At 42.9% G+C, this 23,480-nt stretch overlaps 1 protein-coding gene across 12 annotated transcripts in view; it reads left to right on the top strand.

Moving 5' to 3' along the window:
- The window catches only part of Aopep (aminopeptidase O (putative)), a 305,721-nt gene that overhangs the window by 79,818 nt on the left and 202,423 nt on the right, over positions 1-23,480 (top strand). For all 12 annotated transcript variants that reach the window (XR_013111995.1, XR_013111994.1, XR_013111996.1 and 9 more), the window contains 2 exons: positions 8,761-8,920; positions 15,332-15,577. Coding sequence is in view for 6 of the 12 variants with exons in the window: in XM_076938857.1 (XP_076794972.1) it covers positions 8,761-8,920; positions 15,332-15,577 (406 nt within the window). In the remaining 6 variants the exon portion in view is untranslated. The remainder of the gene's footprint in view (positions 1-8,760; positions 8,921-15,331; positions 15,578-23,480) is intronic.

The raw sequence follows: 23,480 nt of genomic DNA, 5'->3' as shown, positions 1-23,480 counted from the left end.
TCCAGTAACTTTTGTTTGTTTCTTTTTTTTAACTTGGGTATTTTCTTTATTTACATTTCAAATATTATCCCTTTTCCTGGGTTTTCCCTCTGGAAAATCCCTATCCTATTCCCCCTCCCCCTGCTTCTATGAGGGTGTTACCCACCCACCCACTCCCACCTTCCTGTTCTCAAATTCCCCCACACTGGGGTATCCAGCCTCCGCAGGATCAAGGGCCTCTTCTCCTATTGATGTCCGACAAGGCCCTCCCTCTGTCACACATGCAGCTGGAGCTATGGGTCCCTCCATGTGCACTCCTTGGTTGGTGGTTTAGTCCCTAGGAGCTCAAGGGGTGGAGGGTCTGGTTGGTTGATATTGTTGTTCTTCCTATGGAGTTGCAAACCCCTTCAGCTCCTTCAGTTCTTTCTCTAACTCCTCCATTGGGGACCTCCCATCTCCTCAACCCCCACTTCTTAAAGATTTTACTTTTTAAGTTGTTTGCTTGAGTGTAGTGCTCACAGAGGCCAGAAGAGGGCATCAGATCCTCTGGAGCTGGAGTTGTAGGTAGTTGTGAGCCCCTGGATGTGGGTGCTGGGAACCAACCTTGGCACCTCCAAGAGCAGTGTGTGCTCTTAGCTCCTGAGCTATCTCTCCAGCCCCCTGGCTTTATTTTTATAAATCTAATTTGGCACATTCCTACTTCCTCAAATTCTTTTTCTGGAGTCTTTGTCCCCCCCCCCCCACCACCTTTTTTTCAAAAGTAAGGAGTGTAAACATTATTTCATTTTAGGCAAAATGCTACTCTCTGTCTGGACTGTGTAATATGCCAACTCTCTGACATGCTCTTGCTTGTGACTGGGAAATTCTAGGAAAAATGATTACGAAGCCAGACTCTCCCAGATTAAAAGCCAGCTCTCCCCACCCCCCCCACCCCCCACCCCCCACCCCCCACCCCCGCTTGATGGCTCAAATCAACAGCAGTGTTAAGAAAACTCCACACTCTTTCCATGTGAGACAGCAGTAAAATAAACAGCACTGGGGGTGGTTATGATTAAGTACTTTCCCCACAGAAAGGAAATGCAAAGTAGAGGAAGTGTCCTAGTTTTGGAACTAGAACCTCGATAGTGCATTCAGATGCTCTGAGGAGGTGGGGTGGGCATGCTTTGAGAGTACACTTCATAGAAACATATTCCTTCTTTCCAATAGACAGCTGCCCTGTGCTTGGCCAGTGTGGACTCGGATGATGTTTTAGACTTTCCAGTGCTTTCATTCTGTGCTTTGTGGTCCACTCGCTTGCTTACTTTCTTGCTCTGCTCATTATATACAGAGTATGTAAAAGTTAGGATTTTTTTTTTCTTTTGGATCACTGTGCTTCTGCCAGCATATGTTTTATTCATCATGTAAAATTTTGTCTTGGATTAGATATGCATGAATGTTTGCAGTCTTCTGACCAACTATCTGGAAAGGTGTTGTTCAGCCCACTGATGTCCATGTGTTTCAGTGGTGCTACCCATCTGCAAGATAGTCATGTACATCCAGGAGACCTGGTAGACTAACAAGACTGGTGCCAGTGTTCCTTAGGGAAGCCATGGAACCATGGGGTGCTCACAATCTACACCTCTCACTTCAGCAGGTGGCGCTCTGTTACCTTTGAAGGTTATTCTCTCCTGGTCTCCTGTGTCCAGGACTATACTTCCTACAAAGAGAGAGACCTGAGACCTCCTTGTAGAGGCGTTGGCCTGTGAAGCCACTGTCTGGCCTGGTTAGGGAAAGCTGGTAGGCACTGACCCACCTGATGCCAGTTTCAGCCCTCAAACAACAGTGAGGAAGACTGGTGTTGACAAGTCTGTGCTAGAGGTGCCAATAGCTCATAAAGCAGGTCGTGTGAATGCAATGTCTCAGTAATAACAGAAAGAATGCTGGGGTTTGCTGAAGCACCTGGGGATGGCGAAGGATGCCATGAGGGGAAGAACAATGAAGTGTGGAGAAGCATTTCTCCAGTGTGTACGTTGTGCTTACACATGTTTCTGTGATATTCATATTTATATAATGTAGTTATCATATACTCATAAATACATGTATTCCTATACAGCTTGCCTTTGTAATCATGTTTCCAAAGCATTACTGCCATAGGGAATAGTTTGGGCAGGAAGCTATGAAAAAAGATTATGGCTAGAGAATAGTCTTAAGGTAGGAAATACATTAGATCCAGGGAGAGAAACAAGATATGTTGCATGGGAGCACATTAATTGTACATCACTGAGGGCTCCATTCTGTTTGTCTACCCTGAAGCAGAAAGCTTCCAAGGTTACATGAGTGGTTTCAGTAGGAAGCCTTTTTAAATTTTCACAGAAAACAACAATTTCTTTTTAAAATCTCGTGTATTTGGCTGGCCTTAAAATAGTTTTTGTCTGTTGATTTTTATTCTTGTTATTCTTTTTAATTGAGACAAGATCTTATGTTGATCAAGCTAGCCTCAAGCTTGCTATGCAGCCAATCATGATCTTGACTTTGTGTTCTGCCTTTTCCTCCCAGGTGCTCACACTGTAAATGTGCACCTCCACACCCTGTTTAAGTGGTGCTGGGGAGTTAACCAATTTAATTTTCCTATGTGCAAGGCAAACACTCTGCCAATTTAACAACAACCTTTTGCCACTAACTCTTTAAATATTAGGCACTCGTGCTTGTGCAGAAGTAGGGTGGTGTGTGGTGGTAGTAGCTGCCTTTGGAGTTTCAGTGATGTACCAAGTATGCAGGACTTGATTACCCATATACCACATTAGTTTACTATTGCTAATTGGTATGGCCAAAATGTGGCTACAGGACTTTTATTTTCTACTTTTTTTTTTCATTTTATAAAAATGCCTGTCTCACATAGTGAAGTTTTTCACAAGTGTAAGATACAGAGTCGCACTCACATCCCCTTGGTCCCCTGCTCTCACCCACTGAGCTGAGGCTGACTCCTGGTCATCTTTGCCTCTCCTCACTGATACCTTACTGTCTCCATATGAAGAGAGTCTCCAAAGCTATTCCGAGGACAGATTTCAGAGCAGTGAATGAAACAGTGACTCTGGTGATAGTGTCAGCATTTCTAGGTTATGGTATACTTACTTTCAGAAGAAAATTCTTATTGTGATGTATTTAGTGTGGTGGGCATCAAACCCAGAGCTCTGTGCATGCTACGTGAGTACTGATAGCTGAGCTGCATCTAGAGCCAAAACCAACTTTTTAGATCGTCTCTCTTGACTTGAAAATCAGCCCCTTTCAAGTCCTGTTACTCTTTTGAAATCTAGGCATCCCTAAGGAAATTTTCAGTCCTGTTTTGAAGATGAAAATGTTTATTTGGGTCTTATTGTAACTGCTGCCATGCTTGTAAGACAGGTGTCTCATAGCACAACAGCTTTGTGAGATTATAGAAACAGGCCTTAAAATATGTTCTCGTTTAAGAAAACGGTATTTAGAGTTCTGGTCTCTGTTTGAGAAGGGCTCTTAAACCCACAGTTACAGAATCCTTGTGAAAGGGAGGATGAGTTTGGATGCTCAGCCAGAGAAAAGGAGCACCATTAATCCTGGTATCTCCCTAGCCCCCATCTCTGCTGCCTTGTTAATGAGTCCAGGCCTGGCTATGAAGTCATCCAGGGGTATGATGGGCTTCTGGCTTCTACAGAGGGAAAACTTTGGGCTAATGTAAGTACAGTGTGTTCTCTTTGTTTTGCAGCTGGTCCTGTGAGGGGGTTGGGTACCAGTGCATTGAATAAAAAGGAAAATGAAGGCATTCACTGTCCAGTTCATGGAGGACAGCTCACTGAAAGTAAACACCATTTAAATAGCCTCCAAATGCCCCGTTCTATATGAAGTCATCAGGATGCCCCCTTTGGGCTGTCGCTCTCCTTTAAATGGATCACTTTGTTTGCATTGTGTTTGAATTTCGTTCAACCTTAAACCCCAAACATGGGCCTCATCAGGTCATGGTTTCAGGGCACATGTGGCAGCCATATCTTCAAACATCCTGCTTCTGCCTCCAGAAAAGTCATGCTGAATGGCCGGCTGGGAGAGGCAGCTGTAGAGCAGAGTAGTTCAGATGATGACAGCCCAGTGACAATGACAGGGACAAGCATTGTGGTCAGCACTGTGCTCATGACTTGTACCTGCTTATCCACTTTATCCCTCACATGCTTCTGTGAGCTAGGCATTATGATTGTTCCTCTAGTACATACGAGGTATCCAAAGACACGAACACGCTCCAGCTAGCAGTCATATAGCAGGAACTGGACCCTACATGTCCAGAGCCAGCATTGACCCATGGTTACTGTAAAGAAATTAACCTTCATCAGTTCTATCTACAAGGAAAGCTGACTGCAAATAGCAGGTTCTCTGGACTATAAGCCCCGCTGCCTATGCAGTACTTCCCTGGATGTAGCTAGAGTTTGCAAGATTCACAATATACTAACCTAAGAGCAACACAGAAGAGGTTTTAATTCCTGGTGAGAATTCTAGAAATGTTCCCATAGTCCAAACTGAAAGCCTTTCCCAGGAAGGGAAGCTCCCAGGAAGGGACACAGGAAGTTCTCCTACGGTCCAAGGCTGGCTCGAACATTGCTCAAGATCAGGACAGAGGTTCTTGAGAAGCTGCTCCCTAGAAGTTCAGTAAATCACCCAAGGCCTTTAGAACTAGATTCCTAAGAGCCAGCCAGCTTGTGTGCCTTGTGATGCCACTTGGGGCTGAGCAAAAGCCTGAGGTATGAAATAGTCTCTTCCAAGTCAACTCTCAGGAAGAGAAATGCAGAGCCTTCACAGCTATGCCTCAGGAAACGATCTGCATCTCTTCAGACACAATTGCAAATACAGACAGACACTTAGAGATTCTGATGTCCTCGTGCCACTTGTCATCATCTGGGACAATGTTCAGTCTGCTCCTACCGTATCCAAAATAATGAAATAGAAAAATAATGTGATTTTCAGTACATTCAAAAAACAAACATTCTTTCAATTCTTTTAGCTTCAGAGAAGACCTCGAGGGAGCAGTGGTGGCTCCCGCTGTCTCTGCTAAACCTCAGTAGGTTCACCATGGCTTTCACTGTCTCACTTGAGATTCCACAGTGTTGTAGTTGCTTACTTTCCCTACGTATCTCCAATCCTCTTATTTCTGTGCCTTTGTGTCCTGTACTGCCTTTTCGACCTCACCTTGAGTGCTAGGTGAAGTGTCATGTGATTGGCCCTCTAGTTTTTGGTGACCTTAGAAGTAGTTTTCAGTACCTGAAAACCCAGACATCTCTAAAAATCTCTAAAACTAGACAGATAGTAAAAGATCAGGCCAAAGCTCAATGCCAAGGACTGGCAGAGAGGCCTGGTGGGTGCAGTGTTGTTCTTATTGCCTATTCCTCATTTCTAGATTCTCCTTCCCACTTGAAGTTGTATTTTATCATTTTAACAGTGCCTCAAGACTGAAAAATGTTCTTTTTCTGGGTGTGGTACCTCTCCTTTGCAATCTCAGGACCTGGGCTAGTTAAGACAACAGCTGCTATGGGTTGAAAGCCAGTCAAAAGGGAAAAAAAAAGAGATTACTCTTTAATGATTTCATTTTGTTTTATATTAAAATACATTATTTAAGTGCCAAATAATTGCTGTTTCTATTATACTCTCTTCCCAAAGAACAGTCAGTCATCTTGCTTCTCCTTTTCGTTATATACCCCCTGATTCAGAAATAACCACTTTCAGGTAGGCCTTCCAGCACATACCTATAACCCCAGCTAGTCTAGAACCCAAGGCAGAAAGAACTCTAGTTCAAGGCCAGTCTGGGTACTTAGTGATGTTCTGTCTCAAAATAAAAAGCAAAAAGAAGGCTGAACATATAGCACAGTCTCTGAGCGTTCATCTATGCGCAAACATAAATGAAATAGCTACTTCTAACTCTTAACCTGGCTACTTGGTGTTTCCTGCCTTGCACCCTTGGTGAGGTGCTGGTTATGCAGAGCTGGGCCTTCCCAGTGTCCTGTCTTCACCTTGTAGGTCACATTATACGAGTTGCATCAATACTTCAAGTTTGTGTGCATGAAGAGCCAGGGCCTTGTAGAAAAGCTGTATTTCTGTGTGTTCCTTCTACTTGGAGTTAATAATGGTGCTTTGGTGTCTTCCCATTCTATTTTCTTGGATTTCTGCGTGTTTGTCAGCCCTAGACTCCTAGTCTCCTGAAGGGCTCTCTCTGGGTCCTTAATTGGCTTCCATGGGTATGTAGTCTGCAGGCATTCTCATTTCTCTCTGGCCTCTTTTTGGAGCATATTTCTGTAGTGTAGTAGCTTCCAAAGAATATGGATGTATAAGAGGTGGATGATTTTAAGCTCTGTGTATCTGAAAATGTAGCGTCTTGTCTTTATTCTCCTGCTTCAGTGTCACACTACTCATGGTATAAGTGGCTTATTCTGTGTCTCAGGTATTTTGTGTCCTTTCTGTCTAGAGTTGCATGTTCCCTTTTGGGGCAACGCCCTGAGTTGTAAGCTGACAGTCCTCTCCTACTTTCTCTGCTATGTTTTGGAGGAATTCTATTACATGGGTGTTGGACCTCTCAACTGCACTTTCCTTCTCCCTTATTTTTGTTTTGTTTTGTTTGGGCTTGGTTCAATTTGACATTTTGTTTGACCATCTGGGAGATATTTCACCTCGGTATCTTCTCTCATCCCTTTATTATATTTTCACCTCAGTATCTTCTCTCATCCCTTTATTATTATTATTTATTATCCCTTTATTTATTATCCCTTTATTTCACCTGGGTATCTTCTCTCATCTTTTTATTGGGTCTTTCTTGTTCCCATCAAGCTTTTCTTTAACAACCATGTGCTTTCAGAGAACAAATTTTGGAGGACTGCAACAGGTTCTCTTAGTTCTGAGGTTTTGTGTCTGGTAGTAGTAACATCTGAGTGTGCTCACTGTCCTCCAGGTGTATTTTATGCTTTGTTCTCTCAGACTTGAACTCTAGGCTTTCTGCAAGTGCCTTGAAGCTCCTTGGTTTGTTAAGACTCGGGAAGAGAAGTTTAAGAAGCAGACTGGGCCTGTCTCGAAAAAACCAAAAAAAAAAAAAAAAAAAAAAAAAAAAAAAAAAAGCAGACTGGCAGTTCAGAGTGCACACAAGTCAGCCTCACCACAGCTGATCACAGATCTCCAACGTCCATGTCATCAGGCCTCAGCTCTTGAAGCCTCTATATGGCTGCTCTTTTGCTGACTCCAAAGTTCTTATGTAGCCCAGGCTGGTCTGAATTTAATATGTAGCTAAGGACAAACTTAAATCTCTGATCTTCCTGATGCTATCTCCCAAGAGCAGAGATTATAGGCTTATGTGTATAAGGCAAGTATTCTTTTTTTTTTTTTTTTTTTTTTTTTTTTTGGTTTTTCGAGACAGGGTTTCTCTGTGTAGTCCTGGCTGTCCTGGAACTAACTCTGTAGACAAGGCTGGCCTCTAACTCAGAAATCCGCCTGCCTCTGCCTCCCAAGTGCTGGGATTAAAGGCGTGTGCCACCACGCCCGGCAAGGCAAGTATTCTTAAAAACTGTTCTACATCCCTAGCCCCTAGGGTTTAGGTTTTGTTGTTGTTGTTTTGTTTTTGTTTGTTTTTTTAGCAAAGCTCAAATTCATAGTAAATTGTCAAAAGAATACTATAGGTCCTGACTAACCCTAGCCCTTGGATTTAGACTTGGGCTTTTATTCTTTTTCTTTTTTCTTTTTAACTCAAAGATTTTCAAAAAACAATCATGTAAGGAGCTAGAGAGATGGCTCAGTGGTTAAGAGCACTTGTTTCTCTTGCAGAGGATCTGAGTTTGATTCCCAGCACCCACATGGTGGCTCTCACACATCTGTAGCTGCAGTTTCAAGGGATTTGACACCATCCCATCCTTTGACCTCTGTTAGTACTAGACACACACACACACACACACACACACACACACACACCCTGAGATGAAGTCTCATGTAGATCCCAGGCTATTTTCAAACTTGCTAAGCTTTCCATATAGCCAAGGGCTATTCACCGCTATGCCTGATTCTATGAACTATCAATTTATAGCAGATGCTTGGATAAGAATGTCATACTAAATTAGAAGATGTGTTCAGATTTCAGAAACAGGAACTTTACTTCCTCATCTTTTAAGTAAGAGAGACCTAAGATTATAAATTATCAATTACTTATTTGGGAAAAGCCTTCTCTAGTGTCTGGACCAAGTAGAGAATACACTCTGAGCTGGGGTGGGAATCTTTGGTACCAAGAACTCTCTACTTTTGCTTTGCTTAAGCTCAGGGAGCAGAGGGTGATCAACTAAGTAGAAGGATGTGGGTAAGACCCACATTTCCATAGCTAATTGTTTGTAAAGTCAGGACCAAAACCTAGGCACTTCTTTTCCATAATTTCATGCTTTCCACTGTATCCATCTTAGAATGATTTTAATTGAATTTAAAAAAAAATAGTTAGATTACAGCACAGAAGTGATCATTCCTCATTTATTCATTTTTCATCAAATATTAGCTGAATGGCTATATGGCCACTCCAGCACCACCCTGTACAGTTAGCCTTACTGATAACTTCAATCTGATCTCTAGAAGAGACCCAGAGCTTCTTGGCTGTCTTCAAACTTATACTTTTCCTGGGTTCTGAAGTCATACCCTTTCAGGTGGCATGACCTGTGTCAAAGATGAGGCATTGCCAGTTTGTCCTGCAGGCTCTAAAGTGCCTCGAGAGAAGAGCTAGTAGGGTCCAGAGCCACACAGCACCTGATGACAATTGCTCTCTGTTTACAGGATACATGAGCTGGCATTATTATGTGACCATGCCAATGCCAGCCTCTACCTTCGCAATTGCAGTGGGGTGCTGGACAGAAATGAAGCCCAAGACATCCTCATCAGATGATCTGATAACTGAGCACACTCTCCCTCTCCCACCATCAGAGGCTGACTTCAGGTTTGTGTTTGGGAATTTTCTGACTTTACTCAAGGGCTGTGAGTCCTTTTCACTGAAAACCTGGGCCAGTTTGGACCTCATTAAAGCAAGGAAAGGCCTACTGGGAAAAAAGAGGGTTGGGAGGCAGAAATACAGGCTCATGAGGAAAAAGAAAAAAGCAGGTGGATGTAAAATCTGTGATGTCAGGAGAAGCATTTCTACATGCTTTCTTAAATTAAAAAGCTGCAGATTGAAGCATCTCCCTCCTACTCTTTAGAAGTTGGTCATAGTGTCTGGTCAAAAAATGGCTTAATGAAATGAAGGTGCACACTCAAAGGAAGAGTGCAGTAAAAGATCTGTTTGACCCAAGGACGGCACTGAGCATTGTTAGCCCAGTGACGGCTGTTGGCAGTATGTTGTGGGGCAGCCGCTTCAGTGGTGCTCAGTGGCCTCTGGGAGCATAGGCAACAGGAAAACTCACATAGTTGTTGGGTTAAGGGATGCCTGCTGAGTTGAGGCCTATTAATGTCTTCTCTGCCCTCCCCCCCCCCTTTTAATGGAGAGAAAATTCAGCATTAGGTTTCTAGACATTAATATGGGCTATTGCATAAAGACAATCCAGAAGAATGACACAGATGTTTATTTGATCTTTGAAATAAGACTGAGTGACAGGGCTTTGTTGGTAGAGTCCTTATTTAGCAGGCATGAAGCCCTGGATTCCATCCCTAGCACCACATAAACAGGTGCAGTGGCCAATACTTGTAATCCTACATGATGGAGGCAGAGGCAGGGAGGTAAGAAGTTAAAGTCAACCTTGGATACACAGCAAGTTCAAGGCCAACCCTCTGTGAGACCCTGCCTCAAACAGAACAGAAAAAGAAACCAACTAAGTTAACATTCTGTACTGGTCTTTCTTTGCTATGATGCTTGTCTGTCTTTCTTTCTTTCTTTCTTTCTTTCTTTCTTTCTTTTTTGTTTTTTTTGTTTTTGTGTTTTGTTTTGTTTTGTTTTGTTTTGTTTTGTTTTGTTTTGTTTTTCAAGACAGGGTTTCTCTGTGTAGTCCTGGCTGTCCTGGAACTCATTCTGTAGACCAGGCTGGCCTTGAACTCAGAAATCCACCTGCCTCTGCCTCCCAAGTGCTGGGATTAAAGGCATGTGCGCGCCCCCCCCCCCCCCCCCCCCCGCTAGATTCTACTTTTTTTTTCTCTCAGTAGTATGTCAGATTTGGAGTGTCCTTCCTAATTGCTCTACTTTATATAGTCCCAGAGAAAGATTACTACCTTTTACTTGTATCTTCGAAAGGGAAGAGGGTAATTGTAGACAGAAGTGACACATACTGCTTTCATGTGGGGATATTTAACTGTAAATGAGACTCTAGTATTCCTTTCCCTTGCTCTGGATCCACAGGTAGGCTTCATTTTGTAATTGTAAATGTCCCCAATATCTGAATGAGGACGACAGGGGCCCTAAAGAGTAACTTGAATTGGAATGAGCAAGGAATGTACTTTCTTGTTTGTGGTAGAGCACTGATATGCTGCAAGGTTTGTGACTGTCGTGTGTCCTAGTTGAGCTTGAATCCACACAGAAGCCGCTGGCTATCTACAGGCAGTATCTAGGGTCGTTTAGTCCTCAGGAGAGACCTGCAAGGTGTGTTGACTCTGTTACTTTTGGTTATAAATGAGGATAAAGAGGCTCAGACAATAGTTTGTTTATTTTCCTACCTACTGAGGAACACTACCTGTATTCATTAATACCAGGTCTAATCTCTAGAGAGGTGACTTACAGTTTTTCCTAGAGATGTTCCAGGTCTAATCTCTAGAGAGGTGACTTACAGTTTTTCCTAGAGATGTTCCAGGTCTAATCTCTAGAGAGGTGACTTAGACTCTTTCCTAGAGATGTTTAAAACCTGAATATAAGAACTGAGCAATGTCAGAAGGCATCTTGGAGCCATCTTCTTACTTGGAGTCACCAACATGACCCAGCTATTGATATTAACTGGAGAGTATCCTCAGAAAAACAGAGGTTGAGGGGCTGGAAGATGGCTCAGTGTTAAGGCTCTTGCTGTCAAACCTGAAAGCCTGAGTTCATCCCCAGAACCCACATATTAGAGGAAGAGAGCCAAGTCTCAAAAGTTATTCTCTGAGCTCTGCTGTATGGACAGCTTGCTGTAACACACACACACACACGGAGAGAGAGAGAGAGAGACACACACACACACAGACACACAATGTAATTTTTGAAAAAGAAAGAAAACATGGGGGCCCTTGAACTTGAGGATGCTATTCTATGGCAGCTATATCACATTTTTTTGGTACAATGATGACTTTGTTTGTGGGTTCTTAATGATGAAGAAGTTTACCTACAGTTTTAGTGCTTGTTGATCATTAGGAGATGAAGACTAGGAGATTAGGTAGGGTTGGAATCCCTTTTCATTTGTCTCTGCCATTGTGAACAGAAGAGAGCATGGCCAGGTCAGATGGGGGAACTGGGGACAAGGAAGCTGAGAAACTTCCTGTGGAGCCTAGGGAAGGTGAACCCTGTTCTTCTGTCCTCTCGTGCTAGGAACGAGTTGAAGAGCATACAGAAGGAAGTGATGGCACAGATTTGGTCACTGACAAACTGAACAGAGAGAGTACATGGGTGCCAGGTTTCCTAATACTTCCATGTCAGTTACCAAACAGGGCGACTGCTGCACTGGTTAGCAGAGGCCAGACAGCAGACTCCAGAAGATCCTTCTTGATAAGGGGGTCCAAAAAGGCCAGCCAATCAGGGGAGCTAGGGGAGGTCACATGTCCCACTCCAGTAAATGTGTTGTTTTGTGCAAGGATGAAGAAAGGTAGTGTTGTGGAATGACCCCTTCACACTCCCTTCTATGACTGACAGTGCATACTTTGTTTTTTATTATCTTCATGCTTGTCCATCAGAAATGTACAACTGATAAAGCAATAGTTTAGATTTCTCAATCCTGCCATGCCATCACATCTCATATAACCATCTCTGGTAGTCTAAGTGGTTCTGTTTATCCACCACATTCCCAGCTCCATGGATTGAGCATCTCTGTTTTGCCATCACACCCATGTTGGTGTTTCTGGGCATGCTCACATCTGGTGATGCCTGCCTTGCCACACTTCCCACCAGTCTCACTTATGTCAACCTCAGATTTACAGAAGCTTTACATACCATGACTTTCACTTGCCTGAGTATTCATCTAGTTTCCAGAATTTAGCCAAAGGGTTGGTCACTGAAATTTTGATCACCATTCAGATGAGCTAAATTACCAGGGGCAAAGAACTCCTCCAGTCCACTTGGGATGAACATTTTAGTAAACACACAGGCTAAAGACATTAGATAAACAGTCCAATATACATTAATTTTATTTAGTTCTAGCCACAGAAGAGTCCTGTGTTACATTAAACCTCTTCATTTGTGGTCATACAGATTATGTTTGGCATGGAAGCTTGGCTATCCTTCAGTTAGAACTCAATGAAATTGACTGAAAGCATTGAAAAACTGGCACCATATTAAAGATGTTGAGATGACTTATTCTGCAGAAAGGAAGACTTGGGGTGGGGAAAGTTTGTCTTGGGAGCAGTAAAAACTGAGGGAAGCTACCATGAATGGAAGAGAAAGAATCTCCAGTTGCCACTGGGGTCTGTGTTAACTGTTGATTGCACAAGCCCTGGATCCTTTTCACTACTGCATGAGTGGGGTCTTGAAGTGAATAGGCATAGAGTCATCTTTTGCATGTAGAAACCTTGGGAAGCATTTTAATATGTGATTGACATCTACTGTGGCCTACTGGAGTACTGTGTGCACACATGATTCAAATATTCTGTCATGCCACAGCATTCTCTCCTATCCTTCCTAATCTGTTCTCTCCTCAGGCAGCCATATTGGTGAGACTGCAGGTGAGATGAAGAGAAAAAGGCCCCAAATACTGAAGTCCTTGCCTTGGTCACAGCTGGTCATCACACTGGTCACAGCACAGCTGCTGAATCCATACTGTATTGTTTTTTACCTAAGACCTCACAAATGGCACCCCTTATACAGTTCATCACTATCCAGAGCCTCATTGATGTCATTTCCCCATAGCTTGATTGCTTTTAAGTCCTAATTTATTTATATATATATATATATATGAGATTAAGTTATGCACCTAACAGTAATCATCCTCTTTAGTTTGGTGAGTGTTCATATAGGCCTAGAAAGAAAATGATTCGTCTTTTCCCTTGAATAAACAGGCTTGTTTGGTTTCCCATTGCCACCTTCACTCTGTTCCCTAACCTCTAGTTTTCTTAGGTGTAAGAGATAATCTCACTCCATGAGAATAAGTAGTTTCTAGATAGCATGCCTTTCTGCACTATGGCATCATGATGTTTAGACCTTAAACTTATTTCCTAGCTGTCTCCACAGAGTTCTCTAGCTTTAGGAAACATGCTTGGAAGGCCCCCTCTTTTTTTTCAGGTTTTTGAGACAACGTTGTGACATGTAGCCCAAGCTGGCCTAGAACTGACTTAGTCAAGGCTGGTGTCAAATCCACAGTACTCTTTCCCCAGCTTCCTGAGTGCTGGAGTTCTAGGTATATTGGTCTATGCTGTTGTCATACTTGGCTTCAGAAAGCCTTTGTGTAGGAGGTTTGAGGCACAGTCTCATGGAGCCCAAATTTACCTTGAGCTCCTGATTCTTCTGTCTCTACCTCTCAAGTGCTGGGGTTACAGGTATATGGGCATATGTCATGGACACATGGTCAACTGCCAGCTGGTAAAAGCTTTTCAGTAGAGAGTATATGAGCTTAAATTACCATGGGACATGGTTTTCTGTTTAAAACCCCATAGAGGCTCATTAGGTTGGCCGTCTTTGCTCCTGTCTTTAGGTGGATGTTGTAGACTTGTTAGTTGAATGTTTACAAGCAAACACCTTTGCTTTCTTTCCTGTAAGGTAATGCCATCAGTCTAGGATTTTGGCTTGAGTTCAGTGTTGGTAACTATATTCTTGCAGTCACTTTATCCTGGCAGTTTTATGGGTCTCCATTTCTTTTACCCACCCCCAACCATAACCAGGTCTCACTGGGGCTGGTTATTCTTAAAGCATGATGGTGGAAGGTGAGGCTTGTTTACATACATAGCTGTGTGGATCTCCTGGTCACAGGTCTTGGGTGGGTAGAAGATACTTCATAAATCTAAAGAGGAATTATTGTTGCAACCTGCACAAATTGAGGCAAGCAAACACTTAGAGATCCTTCAGTATCTGTGATGAATCACAGCAGCACCCACAGCTAGAATTATAATCTGCAATTTAAGGTTACAGGGTTTTTCCATTGTGTCTGAATAGAGGGCATGTTAACAGACAAAAAAATAGAATTCTGTTTGATGTTGGTTTCTTTAGATGTATAAGTTCTCTTGAGGCCTGTGAATCAGGCCCTAGGAATTTTCTTTCAGTTCTGCCTTTGTGGAACTTTCAGGGAGTAACATGTCAGATGGGGCTAGCTGGCTTCTGCTCGGCTTCCTTAGAAGGTTGATTCCATTAAATTTATACTGAAAGTGCATTAGAAAGGGACGGAGACATAGCTCAGTTGGTAGAGTATTTTCCTAGCATGCAGGAAGCCCTGGGTTTAATTCCCAGCACAGTGTAAACCATGCATATGCCAGTAATCCCAGCACAAAGGAGATAGAGACAAGATGATCAGGAGTTCAAGACCAGCCTGGGATGAATGTGACCCTGTCTCCAAAGCCCAAAAGTATAATGAAAAAAATGCTCTCAGAAGTGCCAGCCTCTGGCAAGTTTTGTAAAGAATGCCTAGGTTACTTTTTGATAAGATAGTTTGTGATTTTTTTTTTGAATGCTACTTGAGTTTTTTAAACACTATACCTATAACTGCCATTGGTTCATTGTCCCATCTCACCCCAGGTCACTTATTCTAGGATTTTCCAGAATGGAATCTTTAATTTGCCTATAGCCAGGTACATAGCGGCTCATACCTCTAATCCCAGGACTTGAGAGATGGATGCAGAAGAATCAGAAGTTGAAGGGTAGCCTCAGCTATATCCTGAGTTCAAAGCTACCTGGGCTCCATGAGATCCCAATGAAGTCAGTAAATAAAACGGCGACTGCATGCAACCTCTCCCTCTCTAAGAACTGTCAGTCACTTGAACAGTTTCTCTATGATGGTATTTGAAATCACATTACTGAGTGTAGAATTTGCTTTAATTTGAGTGAGAGGTTGTTTTATTGTTTTAAATCTTGCCTACTTCTGACTCCCATAATTCTAAAATAAGATCTTTACTTTCATTAGCTTAGATTGAAGTAACTCAGTCACTTTATGCACATCAATAAATATTTGACCTATAATTTTCACTGCTGAACAAAAGCAGACAAGCCAATATTTGAGATTGCTAATAAGACTGAATCACTGTCCTCTTCTGTGTTGTCTAGGTATGATGACACCTGTAGTCATATGGAATACCCCTGTCGGTTCCAGAGTGCATGCGCTGCCACCCAGGACATCATTCCTTATCGAGTGTTTGCCCCAGTGTGCCTTGAGGATGCCTGTCAAGAGGCCCTGCTGTGGCAGATCCCTCCTTGCCTCTCGGCTGCACACTCTGTCCTGGGAACACACCCTTTCTCCAGGCTGGACATACTCATTGTCCCTGCCAACTTTCCAAGTCTGGGGATGGCCAGGTATGCTACTCAGCATGGCATGTAGAAAGTGCTTCAGACATCTAGGAACTAATAGGGAAACATTTTTCTTAAATTCTGTCAGCAGTTTCATTGGCTTCAGATAGAAGGGGTTCCTTGTTCCCTCCTGGATATCTGACTGCTAGCTTCAGGGGACAGTTTTCACAGTTGCTCAATTGTTGTTAGCTTGAGTGATGAGAACTTACTGCTAATGAGTCCAAGGTCATGGCGTCAGGCTCTGAGCACAGTAACAAAACCTGGTCCCAGGGCCACAGCTGTTCACCTAATCCTGACCAGCTGCCTCATTCATTCTCACCATTGGTCACAAGGCTACAACTTGAGAGCCCCATGTCAGAGCATGAATCTGTCCACACTGCTGGAAAAACAGCTAAAAGCAGATGGCTTACCATGGGGGAGGGGCATAACAACTTGTGTCTATTTTTAATACTGTAAATGAATTATTCTTACTGTGCCTCTATCTGATTCTGACAAAAGGTAGAAACTTGCTAGCTAACCCTTTGCCCTGTCAATTACAGCCACACCCATCAGCCCCACTGTAGGTTCAGTGATGGGAGAGCAGCTCCTGTCCCACACAGGAAAGATGTCGGGTGAATCTTGACTATGCTTCTGTTTGCAAATCCTAATCACTAACAGGGCTGTGCTTGACTAGGGTGGGAAAGCAAGCTCATCAGACATGTGGCTTTGAGTTTTTCCCTATTAGTCAAGGAAATTCTTGCTGCCAATTAATTTCCATGCTTTTGAACAGCTGTCATTTGTGGTGTTTTCCCAAAAACAAAACAAAACAAAAAAAACTGCACACATTCTTGTTAAAACCCTTGAGTAGAAAAGAACTGTCCAGAACATTTGCTTTTGATCTTTACTACACACACACACACATACACACATACACACACATACACACACACATACATACACACATACACACACATACACACACACACATACACACACATACACACACATACATACACACACATACACACACACATACACACACACATACACACACATACACACACATACACACACGCACACACACATACACACACACATACACACACACATACACACACACATACACACACACACATACACACACACATACACACACATACATACACACACATACACACACACATACACACACATACACACACACACACATACACACACACACATACACACACATACACACACATACACACACACATACACACACATACACACACGCACACACACATACACACACACATACACACACACATACACACACACACATACACACACACATACACACACACATACACACACATACACACACACACATACACACACATACACACACACACACACATACACACACACACATACACACACATACACACACGCACACACACATACACACACACATACACACACACACACACACACACACATACACACACACACATACACACACATACATACACACACATACACACACACATACACACACACACACATACACACACATACACACACACACACACACACACACACACACCATACCACACCACATTTTTTAAGGGATTCTGGCTTGCTATAATCCTTGAGGAGGTCTCAAAAAATTGTTTAGACTGATTTTTATCCTGTATTTATAATGATAATGGGAATGTAAACACTAGGGTAATTATATCTATGTGGTTGCGTGTATCATGTAATTGTCTTGATGTCTATATATAGTTTGTCTTAACAAGAAGACTTCTTTGGTTCCTTTGAAGTGTCTCCTGGGGTTAATTTAAGCAGTCATTGGTGAAGAGAGGGTTGTTCCTTAAATGCTTCTCACTTGTATGCAGCTTTGAGGGTCGTATTTGTTTGGGAGTTTTTAGCACTTTAGGAGCATTTGTTTTTCAGGACATATTTACTAGCAATTTCATGTTTTATCCTGGGGGAACCAACGGCCGGGTATTTTTTATGCATAGAACCTCTTGATAGCTCCTTCCTGAGACACAGTCTGCCAGAAGTGGGATGTGCTAACCTGCAGACCATTCTGCAAGCTTTTCCTTTCAGGTCTGCACACCCAAGCAGGCAGATAGTAAGATTTCTGCTTTTTGAGATATTTAGCATGATTCAAACATTCTTAATGCTGTACTTTTAAAATAATAAGCCTAAGTACCTGAAGGCCTAATGGTTCTTTGCACAAATGTCAAGACTGGGGTGGTGGCAACAACTTAGCAACCATGGGAGCTGTTACACTTCAGAACTGGAGAACTGTACAGAATTCTCAAACAAAGCCTCCGCCCATTACCCCCACCCCCTTATTAGTCAGGAAATGGTCTGTTCTGGTTAAGTTGTTTCCTGTACTGTGCTACTGTTCTTTGCAGTTGAACTGTGGAAGGGTGATTGTGGCATTGTGTTCTCCTAGTTGGGGTGGGCTTTTGTTTTTTCAAATTCTGACTTAAGGTGATTCCATTTGCTGGACTTGACCCTACAGATGCCTACACCTTGAGCCACATGTAGCTGAGTGCCTGGATGACTCAACCAGCTACTGGGGCCCTACTGCTTTATCTATGCTCAAGGCTCTGTTGGAGCAAAGATGGCAGGCATGGAGGTCAACTCTGTGCCCCAAATAGGGACAGGGAGACTCTCAAATCCATGAGGTACCATCATGAGAAACCAAAACTCATCATGTCCTGATCATTATACTGTGCTGGAGAATCAAAGGACTTCTTGGTAAATTAACTGACTCTTTCCTGAGTCCCTGTTTTATAAACATGTAGCAGGATCATAAATTCCATAGCTTTGGGCTTCTTTAGCAATTAGGTTTTAATTATAATGAGTACCATTTTAGTATTCTGCACTGGCAAATGGCATTCAGCATTTCCATGTGAACAAAAACAGGCAAATCATTAACTGTGTTAAAGGATTTAAAAAATGTTTGGATAATACACAACGTTTTAAACATTATTTATCATAGCTTGAATGAGAATCCTTAAAACTCTCTTTTTGTGTTCTGCTTTTGAGCCAAATAGGTGACTCCAGTGAACTGAGGAAAGCATATTTTTACTACTTGAAAGCTTCCTGATCCCGCCCCAGCCCTGTCCCTACTCACTGCTCAGAAGGAAAGGCACTTCCCCTACTGAGACCTGCTTGCACTCTGTCTTCCAGGGCCCACCTCATCCCATCTTTTGCTTATTTGGGATATGTGGGCTTTCTGGCTTTGTTTTGTTTCATTTCATTTGTGCCTCCATGGACATGACGTCTGCATGTTTTGGAGTAATATGATGCATTCATGAAGGTATGAGTGCATTGTACGAAAGTTTCTCATGTATAGGAAGCTTTCCTGCTGTTGAGATATATTCTGCCATTTTCATTATGACCCCATGCATCCCCTTGTCTCTGGTTGATGACCCCATATACATTCTCATGTCTCTGGTTCAGATGGAACAGCTGGCCCACCTTCTCACTGAGAAATGAATGCAAAGCATGCTCTTGGTCACACTCCATACTTTGCTATAGCATCAGTAATGTCAGTGGAATGATAGCATGGAACTAGATTTATGAACATTGCTTAAGATGAACACCCCAGTCCTACCTTTCTACATGATTATTTTGATATTTGTCTCTCAGCAGATCACAATTATGTCCTGGTTTTACCCATTTTTATAGTTCATTTATGTGTCACAAAGCAAAGTTAGACTAGCAAGACTACCTTGCTGATATCCTGGTACTCCCCCCCCCCCACTCTATATTTGAATTTTAAGAATCCTGCAAATTATCTCTGTGCCAGGGCTTTGTTTCATGCCATCAGAAACCATGTGGCCCTGCATTTCAACTTTACTGTTGACGTGTGAGTCTTGCCTCTGTCCAGCTGAGGAAGTGGAGGTAGCATGGCTGGCTTAGGTGGTCGGCAGACTCTGACCTCCTTGCTGCTGGCTCCACACCAGCTTGTGTGTTGTCTGTTCTCTGTGTGTCTGCCAAGCATGTTGTCTTCGTGCAGCACTTAAACTGTGGAGCCTGCAAGGGCAAGTGCAGTTGATGAGATCGCCATTCCCCTGAGAACACACATTCCAGTCTGGGAGAAAAACAGAATACATAAGAGTGAAATTGTGTGCTCTGCAGAAAGTAAAACCAAGGACACTGGAGGGCTGGGAGGGCGGCTTTGTTAGGGTGGGCTCAGGTCAGCCACGTGAGGGTAAGCACAGACAATGAGATATGGGACAGCCACAGAGACTAGCTTTGTCCTGGGATCATGGGTGCTGTACTGTCTCATGACCTGCTAGCTAAGCCCCACGGCTTAGCAACTGCTGTTCTTGAGCAGAATCTCCACTGCTGGAACTAGCACAGCACCTGACACCTAGACTGGACCCTACCCCAGTGCCAAGGAAGGAAGATGACCCCAAGCCACATTGTCTTTACCTGCTGGCTGATGAGTGATTCACACAGTAGGGTGCAGGGAGGGGAGCTTGTCTAAGTTTTTAAGGATTTTTTTTTTTTATTGAACAAAAATAATGTTGACAAAGAGTTTAGAGAAATAATTACTGAAATATTCTCAATGCTCTTGGTGGAGAAATACTGTAAAGCCCCTTATTAACACAGCTTGTTTGGGTTGTGCAATGGACTATGTCTGCATCTTATCCCAGCTCCTGACTCTGCATGGAGTTTCCTAAGCACCTCAACTACAAACCGCACCCTGCATACACACGCCCAGGAGTGACTGGAGCCAGGTTGCCCCACCCCTCTCCCTGGAGTTAGACGGGGTGTAGTCTTGTTTGTTCTTATCTCCCAGCCAATGCATAATAGAATAAGCAAAGCACCACAGGCGCTACAAAGGGCCTGTTGTTTTCAGCCTCTGACTGCCTGAGAGGAAGCAGTTACAACTTTCTGTCGTTATCTTGAGTGGTTTCATGGCTTTGGGCGTCTTTCTCCAGTTGTGTTTTGCTAACTTACACTTGAGTCTTTAATTCCCTAAGCCCCCTCCTTTAGATGCCAAGGGTTGTGCCCACAGTGGTTCTTCCCTAAGGACCAGCCGAGACAAGTCAGTGCGTGTTCACTCCCCTGTCTGCCCACCCTTCACTCTTCGGCTTTCTCTCACAAGCTCCATATTTGGGGTTTGCAATATATGTTTTGTTTTGAGCTTCCATTATTTCTCAGATTTTAAATACAACCTCAAATGTTTTCATGGGTTGTTTTCTTTAAAAACCCGGACATTTGAATGAGCACTCTTGTCCCTTGTGCCTTTTGCACAGATGGGTGGGGTGACAAGCAGCTCACACCTTCCTTTTCTGCCCCTGGAAAAGTTTGTCTTCTGCAAGCTTGCCTGGGCTGCTTGCTGAACAGTGACCCTCTGAGGGTGGCAGGTGGGGTGCCCCTCGGCTGCTTTCTTCACTGTATTGCCGATTTCCAGATCTATGAGGGACTTATCTGACTTTGCTTCTCTTCTTATAGAAGGGCCTTCTCCTAACTTGTTCTGCTTTTCATTTCTCTTTCCTAAAGCAGTAACTGTTATCCATAAAATGCTGGTTTTATGGGCTTAGAAAGCCCTGGCTCAGTGGTTTTGCTGGTTCTGGACATGGTGACCTTGGCTTTTCCACTGATAAGCCCTCTCTGCGAGAGATTTTTATATTAAAATTGTAAATGTAAAATTAGTACAAAAGCCAAATGTTTATTGATGAGTAGTAAAGAAATATATCTTAGCATTTGCAGTATATCATTTATTAAAGATTTGTTAATGTGCATATTAGTGAGAGGAATATGCCTGTGTATTTTTACATAAACAGTTAGATCCTAGCTGAATATTTGACACTGCAGGGTATAGTGCATCTTCAGTGTTTTTCAAAAATGATTGATATTTTCACTTTAACATCCTCAACATTCAGAAGGCTGTTTCAAACAAATATAGTAGCAGTATTTTACAGCCAGTTAAAAAATTTTTAGAAATTCTGCTCTAATTCTAATGATCCAATTCATTTTAGGATTTTTTTTTTTTTTTAATGAAACTCAGATCAGCAACTTAAGCATTCCTAAAGCCAAACATTTTAACACAAAACAATTAACCCAAAGATACATGATCTCATACTTGCATGCTGAGGCATGATGGTAGGAAAATATAAGTCCTTGCTTCCTGTGATTAAATCTTTGTTTCCATGAAAGCAGAAAACCTTGTGTGCTCAGTGAAAACCCCACGATGGTAACATTCAGCAGCTGCAAGTCTGTAACAAGTGTTTGGAGCTGCAAGGAGAAGTGCAAAGTATTTTGTGTGTTATGAACTTATGATGCAATGCCAGCAACTGCGGCCAGAAACATGTTCAATTCAGCATGCGGTGGGTTTGAACTATATTGGTTATAGGATCAGAAACATTTCACTGGGGCCAAACTTTTGTGCTCCTGCCCCTCAACTCAGTTACAGTATTCAGGTATCCACCCACAGTTTAAAAAAACGGTGGTCTTGACATTAATCAGTTTGTATTAAGTTATGCAGGGACTGAGAGTTTGGAGCTCGGACATTGGCAAGATTTGTCTGTCTGGTGTTGAGGCCATTGCTCTCAGGGAAGGTGATATGGATTGTGACTCAGAGTGGGCTGGCTCTGTGGTGAGTATGCAGAACCAACTTCTCTGTTGAGGGACGGTCAGAGCAAAAACATGGCTTCTGCTTGTCTAGAATCTTCTTGCCATAATGCAGCTGTGCTGCTTGTCAGACCCACAAGTAGCATTTTATCATTGTCGGACCACGACCTCTCATCCTCTGGATGATTGCACTTAAGTGTTTCCTTTTCTTTGAACTGTTCACACACACGTAGACTGACAGAGAACTGCTGGAGCCATCCTTCAAGAGAACTTGCCAGGCCTTTGAAAGGCCTGCAGTAATCATCCTCTACCTGTGTTTGTAATCATCTCTCTCTTTTGATGTCATTGTAGGCAGCTAATCTCTTCCAGTCCTGCACCCTGATGTGGCTAGTTGCTGCTAGCTTATGATTTTCCTCTTGGAGGGGAAGCCACCCCTACCTCACTACTCAGCCCCCATTGCGGTAAGAGACATGGGAGGAATGGATAAGAGCCTACATTTGAATGTTGACTGTTTCAGGGTCTTATTTCTGAAACCATTACAGAGAAAGCTGCTGGGTTCTAGACAATGTTATAAACATGTTAGTTCCTTATTGGGAAGAATACTAGCTCTAGGAATGAATAGTCCTTAAACACAATGCATGAAGGGCTTTCCTGGGAGAGACCTATGTATGGAGTATATAGCCTTGCGCCCTTTACCCATTCTCCAATGCAATTGAACACATTGAGTAAAAGGCCAATGATACAAGGAAATTATTATCAAAACTGTATTCCTTTGGGGGCTGAAGATGTAGCTGTTTGCAGAGTGCTTGTCTAGCATGCCTGAAGCCCTGGGTTCAATCTTGAGCATAAAATGGGATGTGAGGGCACATCCCATATCCCCAGTTTGTAGAGGCAAGAGGATCAGAAATTCAGGGTCATCTGTTGGCTTAGCCTACTTCTTTTTTTTTTTTTTTTTTTTTTTGGTTTTTCGAGACAGGGTTTCTCTGTGTAGCCCTGGCTGTCCTGGAACTCACTCTGTAGACCAGGCTGGCCTCGAACTCAGAAATCCACCTGCCTCTGCCTCCCAAGTGCTGGGATTAAAGGCGTGCGCCACCACCGCCCGGCCAAAGGCCTACTTCTAATGATAGTTCTTAAATGTTTTAACCTCCCTTCTAGCCTACCACTCACCAGAGGTAGTGGAAAAGAAAGGCTATTAGGATACAGGGGAAGTGGACTGGTTTACAAATTGTTTTTTGGAGCAAATCCCATCTGCTTTGTCAAGAAATCAGCAGTTCAGTCCATAGGAGTCAGCAGTAGCAACTCGATCCACTCGAAAACACTTCATGGATACAGCAGCAGT

The sequence above is a fragment of the Arvicanthis niloticus genome, chromosome 8 (genome assembly GCF_011762505.2).
Source record: "Arvicanthis niloticus isolate mArvNil1 chromosome 8, mArvNil1.pat.X, whole genome shotgun sequence".
In the NCBI taxonomy this organism is placed as follows: domain Eukaryota; kingdom Metazoa; phylum Chordata; class Mammalia; order Rodentia; family Muridae; genus Arvicanthis; species Arvicanthis niloticus.
Note: the sequence above shows the minus strand (reverse complement) of the source record. Positions and strands in the feature narration are given on the sequence as shown.